This window comes from Microtus oregoni, unplaced genomic scaffold, assembly GCF_018167655.1.
Source record: "Microtus oregoni isolate MIOR12 unplaced genomic scaffold, Mior012 000022F_ref0000154, whole genome shotgun sequence".
Lineage (NCBI taxonomy): Eukaryota > Metazoa > Chordata > Mammalia > Rodentia > Cricetidae > Microtus > Microtus oregoni.
Window position 1 is genome coordinate 18,017,632 of NW_024543081.1, and position 10,632 is coordinate 18,028,263.

The 10,632-nt window shown below is 53.3% G+C and overlaps 1 protein-coding gene across 1 annotated transcript; it reads left to right on the top strand.

Moving 5' to 3' along the window:
• The first annotated feature begins 7,453 nt into the window (after window positions 1-7,453).
• LOC121461510 (lymphocyte antigen 6D-like) lies at window positions 7,454-8,947 on the top strand. The gene is made up of 3 exons (XM_041672598.1): window positions 7,454-7,514; window positions 8,134-8,232; window positions 8,417-8,947. The coding sequence occupies exons 1-3, from the start codon at window positions 7,454-7,456 to the stop codon at window positions 8,647-8,649; spliced, it is 393 nt and encodes a 130-aa protein (XP_041528532.1). The 3' UTR covers window positions 8,650-8,947.
• The last annotated feature ends 1,685 nt before the right edge of the window (window positions 8,948-10,632 follow it).

Below are 10,632 nucleotides of genomic sequence, written 5' to 3' on the forward strand. Positions count from 1 at the left end.
ATCCTAGAAGACACCTAGCTCCATGGAGTCACAGTCCCCTAGTGTTTAGACTCAACTTCCCTGCTTCACGTGCCCTCCAAGACTGGCCACGTCAGAAGTGTGTGCTGGGCAATGTTGTGAAGAACAGCAAGCTAGGGCGGTGGAGAGAGACCCCCACCTTATCACACACCTGATGCTGTTGAATACAGGAAAGGTGGGGAAGGATGATACACTGGGTGAGCTGAGGATGCTGAGCAAGATCCCCCTGAACCAGAGCACACCTCATCCTCTGAACCTCTCAGTGTGCCTTCCTTGCGTGGCCAGCACACTTCTATGGAGTCTGGAGATCTAGGATTATAAGAGGCAGCTGTCGAGAAACCTGGGTCTCTCTCCTGTCTGACCAGCTTTCCCACAGTCTAACTAGATGGGCCTCACCCTTCGTGGCAGCCAGTCCCTGCTGTGTGGCTGTTAGTGCCTCATCCCAGGGTTCTGCTTTCCAAAGCTGGGCAGGGCAGGGGAACAGGTTCTTACGAGCTAAGAACCCTTCTTGGTCTCAGAGGAGGAAGTGATTGTGTACAGAACTTTCTGGAGTTCCCCAACCAACCTTTATGACTCCCAAGGAGGTAGACGGTGTAGGCAGCCTGAGCTCTCTCCACTCCTCAGAGCGCCCACGGGTCTGGAGCCAGCACACTTGGGGAGCCTCGTGAAAACAGGCCCCCTGCTACATTTGGATCCCTTAGTGACAGCAGACTCATCCCTGCCCTGTGGCAATAGATGGCAATTGACTGCCATCAGAACTACAAATCCATGTCAGGAGTTGCTAAAGCAGAGGGAGGAACAGGCCTGCAGGGACAGAGTGATCCGGACTGCTGTGGGAAAGCACCGGAGTTCCTGGTCCACAGTGACGTGCAAGGCTCAGAAAAGGCTTGATGGAATGGATGGAAATAGAAAACACTATCCTGAGTGAGGTAAGCCAGACCCAAAAAGAGGAACATGGGATGTACTCACTCATATTTGGTTTCTAGCCATAAACCAAGGACATTGAGCCTATAATTAGTGATCCTAGAGAAGCTAAATAAGGAGAACCCAAAGAAAAACATATAGGCATCCTCCTGAATATTAACCTTCAGCAAGCGATGAAAGGAGATAGAGACAGAGACCCACATTGGAGCACAGGACTGAAATCTCAAGGTCCAAATCAGGAGCAGAAGGAGAGAGAGCACGAGCAAGGAACTCAGGACTGCGAGGGGTGCACCCACACACTTAGACAATGGGGATGTTCTACTAGGAACTCACCAAGACCAGCTGGCCTGGGTCTGGAAAAGCCTGGGATAAAACCGAACTCTCTGAACATAGCGGACAATGAGGACTACTGAGAACTCAAGAACAATGGCAATGGGTTTCTGATCCTACTGCACGCACTGGCTTTGTGGGAGCCTAGGCAGTTTGGATGCTCAACTTACTAGACTTGGATGGAGGTGGGGGTTCCTTGGACTTCCCACAGGACAGGGAACCCTGATTGCTTTTCTGGCTGAGGCGGGGGGGGGGGACTTAATTGGGGGAGGGGGAGGGAAATGGGAGGCGGTGATGGGGAAGAGACAGAAATCTTTAATAAATAAATGAATTTAAAAAAAAAAGAAAAGAAAAGGCTTGATGGGCCCGCAGGAGCACAGGAGGTGGAGCCCCTGGAAAGGGTCAGTGGAAAGTGGGGTGAGCAGCCCAGGTGGTATTCATGGGCAGGGTAAGGGAGACTGGGCTTGACCCTAGGAGCACTAGGTCAGCAGGAGAGGGACTCCATCCAGCAATGCCTAGGGCCAGGGCCTTGGCTCTAGGAAAGAAGTGAGGGAAAGATGGAGCTGAGGATGTAGCCACAGCCCTCCAACTTGGGAGACATGGGCTTGGCGGGAAGGTAATGACAGTCAGGTAGGAGTTCCAGGGTCTGGAGATGGAGTAGATAGAGGATTGACGCACACAGGGAGTGTCCCTGTTGGCACTGTGGAAGCGTTGGCTCTCCAGCGCAACAGAGGCTGGGGTGGGGAAGAAGCAGTTAGAGCTCCCCAGGGCTTGTAGTAGAGCCAGAAATGGAAAGCCGGCTCTGGGATTAAATTCATTGTGACATCTAATGGAGAGTTCTGGAATGAAGGCAGTGCTGTCTGCGTCCTTTGCATCTGTCTAGCTGGCCATCTGACCTTGCATGATGCATCCTCCACTCTGGGCACTGGCCTCTCTGCACCCCAAGGACCTAGCCTTTCCTCGCTGTTAGGTAACTGTGGGTACAGACAACACGCCTCTTAATCTCTTAAGCAATTAAGATTGTACTAGTGCAGCTCCCTGGCAGGGCAGCTTAGGACTCCCCTCCCTGCCCAGGGGCTGTCCCCACACCCTGAGAAGGCTACAGCACCATGCAAACTCCTCACACACAGCACATCCCTTGCCCTGGATCCGGCACTGAAGTAGAGTCCTTAAGGGCACCTGGTTGAGCCTCCTGATCCAGCCTCCACCACCTGAGGATGAAGGAGTGGAGGCTAGCCTTCTACCCCAGTCATGCCGCATGAGGACAGCCATCTGCTCCAAGGGTAGCACTGATGGCAGACAGGTCAATAGGTCAGCAGTGTGGTGAGGCATCCCTTTCCCTCTAGGGGAGGACTGGAGATTCTCTCCCCCAAGTCCTCTGCCATTACCCAGGTTACCTGTGTGTCACAGGCCCCTGAGCTGCCACCCTCAGCCTTGCCAACTTAAATGCCCACCCTTGGCGATGTCAGCTTTCTCTTCTCAGGGTAGCTTCTAGTCTCCCAACAGCAGAACACATCAGTGGAGATCACAGGCTAGGGACAAGGTCTGGAGGGCACAGATGTTGCAGATCAAGTAGCCCTTTCCTGGGACAGGTGGAGACCTCACTTCCAAGGTCCTTGTGGGACTCCGCTGAAAGTAAGTCTACACTCAGTCATAGAGGAGGGGTTTGTGGGGGAGGTAGGAACTCACTCAAAGGCTCTGGGAGTGTCCCAGGGATCATCAAGAGCTCACCCTGAGGTTGGGGGTGCAGGTGAGAAACTGGCAAGCACTCAGTGTAAACACCCATCCTGGAGTTATGAGTGACTCCCTTAACCTACAGCTGAACTCATCACATCTCTCCCCCACTGTTAACAAAATCTGGCCCACTGTATCTTCCTGGACCACGCAGTCTAGCATAGCCTCCATCACTTCGCCTGCTGCCCTGCTCTATATGTCTTCATGGGCCTTGTTTACACTTGATGTCTCAAAATTCAGTGTCCTGTCCTGAAAATCACATCAAAGCTCTGCATTGTATGCATGGCTGGTGCTCTGCAAGTCGTATTTGTAGGATGTATGTATGCATGTATGTAATATGTATGTGTGTATAGATGGATGGATGGACAGATGGGTATGTAGAAAATGGGTGGATGAGTGAATAGGTAAGTGGACTGATGGACAAGTCGATACATAGAAGGATAAGTGGATGGAAGGGTGGATAAATGGATAGTTTGATAGGTTGGTAAAAGACGGGTGGATGAATGAGTGGATGGATGGATCAATGGATGATAAGATGGGAGAATAAGTGGCTGTATATAGAATGGATGCATATGTGGATGGGTGGGACACTAGGATGGATGGATGGGCGGATGATAGGATGGATGATGGATGGATGGACGGACAGGGTAGACAGATGATAGAATGGTGTATGGTGAGTGGATAGATAATAAACAGGTGATGGACAAATGTGTGGGTGAGTGAATGAGTACATAGATACATGAATGGGTCATGAGTGGATGCTTGAGAGATGGATGACGGGAGAAGGTGCTTTTAGAGAATTGCTGCTGATAGCCAGGGTCCCAGAAAATAATTTAAGGTGTGGCAGGGCTATTCCAGGTGCCAGACAGCAGATGAGCAATGCCCATGTCTATATTTGCAGCTCCATGTGCAAAGGTTACTCTTGTGCTAGAAGAAAGGGGTGTGGAGGAAGAGCCCCAGCCCCAGAGGCCAGGCCCAGCTATGGCTCCTCTTCCTGAGTGATGCTGAGCAAGGTTCTACCCATTCTGTGTCATCTGAGGCTCAACCTGTGTGATTACAGACAGAACAGGCCCCAGGAAAACAACCCTCTCTCCATTGCCTGACTCACAGAACACTTACCTGGCCTTGCAGAAAAGGAGACAGAACCAGGGTGTGGCATGGGAAGCCGAGGCTCTGCTGCCCTTGCCTGGTGTCTTCTCCACCAACTGATTGTCGCCTACCCTCGGGTCCCGCCTTACACAGATCTACCTAGGTGAGTCGTCCTATAGTGCCCCAGTGCCCCGCAGCCTCCCTAGCTGTCACACTCATGCAGTGCTTATCTGTGTCCCTCTTTCCTGCCAGTCTGTGGCACAGGCCGTGTCTCTCCCCTCCCCCAGTGTCCCTTATCCCAGTGTGGCTGGGGTACAGTAGTGAGTAAAATGCTGAGAAGTACAGGGAGGCTTTGGGGGAACTGCGGTGTGCCTGACCTTATACCTCAAGGTGTTTGGACACTTTCAACCAAGGGATCCTACCTGTCTACAGAGTGCCCTTTCAGGCCAGGAAAGGGCTCAGGGCTGTGGTATCACACTGCGTCTGTGCTCACCCATATGCCTTCGTTCTGGGTGGCTCACACTCTCACGATCTCTGTATCACAGACATGAATGCAAGGGGAGGGACATGAGCAGCGAGACCTCTGCTCCAGACAGAGGTCCAGGCTTGTCCCTCAACTTCCTGGCCAGCCTGCTGAGGTCAGAGAGCGGGCAGGCCAGAGAGTGCTAACATTCTCCGCCCTGTGTCCCCTTCATTCCACTTTCTGGGCATTATTCTTCTGCCAGCATCTCAAAGGTAGAGGTTATGTCCCAAGCACAGTCCCAGGAGCTATGAACAAAGACTGGGAGGGCCCGTGCTCTCTGAGCAGTGGCTATTGGCATGAGAAGAGGTGCAAAAGGCAGATGGAAGGGACACAATAGTTCCTGAGCCCACTCCATTTTGAATTGCCTCCAAGTCCTAGCCTGGCCACCTCCAACAGGATCCTTGCTGACCGCCCCCAGGATCCCCAAGAAGTCCTGTCACCAGAATCACACCCCCTCCTGAGGGTAAATTCAGTGTGTGGCTGTTTTACACTTCTGCCGGGACCCAGATGGGGATAGGTAAAACGCATCTTCCTAGCAATCCTGCCAAGGACAAAGGCCTTTCCCACCATGGACCTCACCATGGACCTCACCTACAGCCTCCAGCTCCAAGATCTATGGCCTCCACGAAGCCTGAGGTCCCTGGGGGCATGCCAGCAGGCAGATGCCTCCTCCTACCCTGGGTGTGAGTGTGAAGCCCAGCATTCTCTGTTCTCAGTCTCAGGCCCAGACCCCCACTTCTGTTCTGCCCTTCATTCCCAGACCCCACAATTCCATCAAGCCTGTAAGAAGTTCTCAACCTGTTTTTCCCAGCGGTTTCTGTGCCTTTCCCAAATGAGTCATCTTTCTCCACCTGCCAACTCCACCGTCACCACCCTGTCATGGAGACCTAAGTTCTGTTCTCAGGGCTTGAAATCACACTCCCTTCCCTCCACCCACCCATTCTCCCTGAGTCTGATGTATTCAGGGAGGCCCCAGAGCTGGGTGGGCCTTTCCTGTGACATTCCTGCTGCCCTAAGCAAATCTTAAGGAGCCAGGCACTACCTAGCAAAACAGAGGACAGCGTGGGATAGAGATGGGCCTTCTTCAGGGGCTGCTACCCAAGGCCCTCCCAGATTCCACACCCTGCCGTGTATGATGTTTTGAATGTGTTCTGACAAATAAAGCTTGCTTGGAGTCAGAGAGCGGGGCCAGCCACTAGCAGACCAAAAATTAACCACTGAAGTTTGGAGAACTGTAGACAGAGAAGAGGCAGGAAGTGGTGAGGCAAGGCTGAGAAAGGATCTTGGCCCTTCTGGACATAGGCAGGAGAGAGGTAGGAAGCAACTGGCAGCTGCTCCCTGTTCTCTGATCTTTCAGGTTCTTACCCCAATATTTGACTCCTGACTTTTTTATTGACAAAGATTAATTAGGTCAACACAACACTATCAAGTCCAAAAATCATTTTGAGAAGAACCACATGGAAGTCCCCAGGGCACTTCGTTCGGTCCTAGCTTTATCCAACTTGACTCAGCTCAGGAGCAAGCTAGCCCAGGGAAAAGCAGAGAGTGGGGCCCAAGGCTCTTGAGTCCACATCTGCCTGACCCAAAATCTTTAGGGCTCTAAGAAGCTCAGCCTTGGCTCAGACCAACCCTCCCTGAAGCAGGCCCTGACCTGCCCATCCTTGTTGGTGCTTGTCCATCTGCTTTGCATGGATACAGGCAGGACAGGCCCAGGCCTGACCTCTGTCTGTGCCTACCCCATTGCTGATAGCCTGGACCCCCAGGACAGGGGCAGGAGTACTCTATAGGACCCACTCACACTACCTCCAGATGAGTAGACAGAACTAGCAGTTAGAAGACAGTTACCTTTCTGCTAAGAACTAGAGTCACCGGGCCAAAAATGTCTCCTATGCATGCCAAGAGAGCAAAAGTGGGGCTCGGAGAGCATGATGGGGACCATTATCAGCACCTGCCTAGTGCCCTGGGGAGCTCTCAGTCACAGGGGAGCAAGGCAGAGAGGCAGAGCAATAGTTACACAGTGGGAGAATGGCAGTGTTCTTATTACCATTGTATGAGGGATGCAGTTAGGGACTTGATGGGAATGGGACCTGAGCCCCAAGCAGAGGAAGAGAGAAATGGAGGAAAACTCCTATCTCTGCAGCAATGAGATGCCCCCACAGCTTGCTGCTCCTCAGTTGATCCTGTCCTATCCTGTCCCTACCCAGTTTCCTGGGATGGCCAAGCTTCCAAGGTCTAGGGTCTTCATAGCCCTAACCTGGCCATACCTGGTACACACACAGACACCCCGCCCCCTGCTTCCCTCTCCCTGCCCCAAATCGCCTCCACATCTTCATCAAGGACTATTTGCTTCCTTGGGGTTCCTTGCTCCAAGGTCCCACTGGGTCAGGCCAGCACTGAGCTCAGAGCAGAGAGGAATGTAACCTCTGGGCCTTCTAACCTGTGGGTATCCAGATAACCAGCACAGCCTTAGCTGGAGGAACTACCCAATGGTAGGTAGCAAGAATAACAGACGGAAGTGGAAAGTCCACAACCACGTGACCCAGGAAGAGGCAGGTAATCAATAAGGAAACTGGGAACCCAACAACATCTGGTGACCTGAGCAGGAACCAGACAACCCTGCTCAAGGAGGCCCCCCGATGTGAGGGCTAGGAACCTCAGTCCCTCCAAGTTGAAGGAGCCAGGCCTGTTCTGAGCTGCTGTGCTGGGCTTGGGCCAGAAAGGGTGGGGTGAACTCTGATTTGCATGCTGCTATCTGGCATGCCCTAAACTCCTCCCACAGCTCCTGCCCCATCTATAAGGTCTAGGGAGAGAAAGAGCCCCCACTGCTTCCAGACAATGCTTAGGATGAAGACGGCTCTGCTACTCCTCCTTGCCGTGGCTGTGGCCACTAGCCCAGGTGAGAGACTGGACTTGGGGACTGGGAAGGGTTGGGTGACCGACAGGAGGTCATCAAATACTATAAACTAGAATTTAGGCTTAGAGAACACTGATGTTGAGGGATGCTTATCTCTTTAAAACAAATGACTTTAATACCTTAACTCAATGGAATCGTAAAAATGCAATCTTTCAGAATCAGGGAATTTTAGCACCAACCCTTAGAACTGGGTGTGCTTTGAGAGGAAGGAGGGCTGGAATTGTTCAAGAGGCTTCCCCTACCACCATCCCCACCTCACATCTGTTCTGGCCAGCCCTGGGGTGGCCAAGTCCCTCTTCCTCCAGGCTCTTCAGGAATTGGGATGGGGACAGATGCATCCTTAGCAAAGACCAGGAACATCCCAAGGTCCTCAGAGAAGGGCTCCCTCCACTTTGCACCCACTCTGCTTCTTCACCTCTTCCCAGAGGCGGCACGGGATAGAACACCCTCTCTAGGGCTCCAAGGGATATCCAGCCACCCTCTGAGCTAAACACAAGACGTGAGCTTTGTGGGTTCTAGGGCAGGAGTTGGGGTGAAAAATGACAGAAGGCTCCGTCATAGCAAAGGCCTTTACTTGACTCTCTGATCTTTCACCCTCCAGCCTGGGCGCTCCAATGTTATGTGTGCAGCAGCAGCACCAACTGTATGAAGCCTCAGACCTGCCCAGCAAGCTCCCAGTTTTGTAAAACTGCCACCACAGGTGAGTCGTGGTCCAGAGTTCTCAGGGCCAAGAGAGCAGCCCTTGATACTGGGAATGAGCAGCAGGCTTGACACTGGGAATGGGTCAGTCACGCTGATGACGGCGGTGTTTAGCGGAGGATGTTCTGTGGGAGCCAGGGTGCGTGGTAAGCCAGGCCTGACGCCCTTTCCCCTCCTGTGTGCAGTGAACACTCTGTCTGGGAACCTGGTGAAGAAAGAATGTGCAGACTCGTGCGTTTCCAACCACAGCCAGCAGGGCCAGATCAGCAGCGGTTCCTGGGCCGTACATTGCTGCCAGGGCGACCTGTGCAACGGGAAGCTGTACAGCGCTGCATCTGTACGTGCCCCGTTTAGCAGCGCCACCCTGGGCCTGGCAATGAGCCTGGGCCTCCTCGTTCTTATGGCTCTCAGCCTGTAACGTGCCGCTTGGCATTGTCCCTGTCCCTCCTTTTCTGCTTCCCCGGGTTCCCATGCCTTGCTTCCTCCTTGGCCATGATGGAGGAGCCAGATGCTAAGGCTGGGGACTGCCCTTAAAGGCTGGGTGGAGCCTGGGTCCTGGAGGGCACCAAGAGCTGATGACCTAACACGGTGCCTGCCCCAGAACAGGAAGATTTGCCCTGCTCCCCAGCATGGGAGATGGGGGACAGACATGACACCATCCCCTCTGATTTTGTACTCGTGCCATTTATTTTTCTACTTGAACTTCTACATGGAAATAAATGACCTAAAAAACACTGTGGCTGTGTGGAGTGGTAAGTGACAGTGGAGCCTCTTGCACATGGCTCCCTGGACAAGCCTCAGCAGCATGGAGTAGCGCCTAGGACCTGACCTGAAAGACACCTCCATCCTTGAAGGGGCAGACTCCCCCCAAGTCCCATGTAGGGAGGAAGGACACTGTGCCCAGACCCCAACTCGGAGATTCTACTTCCCCAAGGCTGTAAAGAGACCCCAGTCTTCGAGTTGTGAGGGCACTGCACACAGCCAGGGTCCAAGGTGAGCCTAGCTACCAGGATGATCTCATTCCTTAGGAGTGCTGCTCTGTTGCAACCTATCCGGATGTGTATGCTGGAGCGGGAGGTGTGACTCAGTATAAGCTAAGAGAGGCCATCTAGGAGGGGCCTAAGCAGAGCACAGCCCTAGGGACCCTAGGAAAGCTCACTGCCTGCTTTCCCATCCCATGCAATGGGTTTCTGCTGCTGCCTAGGCTCCTGTGTGCTACTTGGATTTGGGCAATTCCTGAGTGTGGTGAGGCTGAGGTTGAATGAGGGAGAGGTATTTAGCAGATACCCACACAAGCAGACTAGCCCATTCTACTGCGACCACTACCCTGCAAGCCCACATGGGGGAGTGGGGGGACACAGGTTATCACCCTGGCAGGCCTGTGTGGCAAACCCTGCCCTTTGCAGATGGCAGAGGGATGGCGAGGGTCCCTCTTCCCATCATGCACCTCACCCTGAACCTTAAAGCATCCTCACCACCCTGCTTCCGAGAGAGGGTTGTGAGAGGGGGAGTGTGACGCTGTAAAGCCATGGAAATTTTTAAAAAGCTTTGCTTGGTTAGGAGCTGGTTAAGACACATGCTTTGAGCTCTTTACAGCATCATAGGAGTTAGCTGGAAAAACCAACTGTTCCTGGCACTCGGCAAAATCAACCCCCTTGACTCTGAGTAAACCTGGCTTGCAGCTTTTGTCTCTATATGTCAACCCCAAATGAGGAGTAGGAGCTCTCCCTACTGCGCTGAGTCGCATGTAGTGGACAGCTCCCAGCTCGCTGGCAAAAGAAATAAACCTTGCTTTTGCATTCTGGACTTGACTGGATTCCGGTGGTCTCTTTAGGGTTCTCAACTTGGGCACAACAACGCAGGCTCCCTAAACCAAGCCTCAACATCTGGGAAGGTGCTCGTTGGTCTGGGGTGAGCCCTGCTACTTCTGGGTTCCCCACTTGGAACAAGGTGCTGGACCTGCTGAGCCTGGGTTTTTTACACAGACTCCCACGTCCAGTCACAGCCGCTTGTAATGGAGGCAGGTTTGCTGGGGAGCCACGACCCTGTCTTCCAGACATTGCAGGACATTCATCCACCGTGAGGAAGAGAGGTGGAGGGAAAGGCAAAGAGGAACATCCTCCAACCCCAGAAATCAGGAAGCTTTCCTGGAACCATGGGTGATGACTGCTGGGTAGGATGCTGTTCCCTAGGGCCGCATTTCCTGGAGCTGAGCGCCAAGCCTGGTGCCGGCGCGCCTCCTAGTGGCCAGTAAGTCAGGCAGGCCTGGCGCGCCTCCTAGTGGCCAGGCCTGGCGCGCCTCCTAGTGGCCAGTCCTGGCGCGCCCCCTAGTGGCCAGTAAGTCAGGCAGCGGAAGACACCTGTCGAGAGGGAATTCTTTGCTCAGGCTATTCAGGTTCCA

Excerpts from the sequence above, each read along its gene's own strand:
- LOC121461510 (XM_041672598.1), top strand. The coding sequence starts at position 7,454 with ATGCTTAGGATGAAGACGGCTCTGCTACTCCTCCTTGCCGTGGCTGTG. Across the intron at positions 7,515-8,133 it reads GGCTGTGGCCACTAGCCCAG|CCTGGGCGCTCCAATGTTAT; the intron begins GTGAGAGACTGG and ends TTCACCCTCCAG. Across the intron at positions 8,233-8,416 it reads TTGTAAAACTGCCACCACAG|TGAACACTCTGTCTGGGAAC; the intron begins GTGAGTCGTGGT and ends TCCTGTGTGCAG.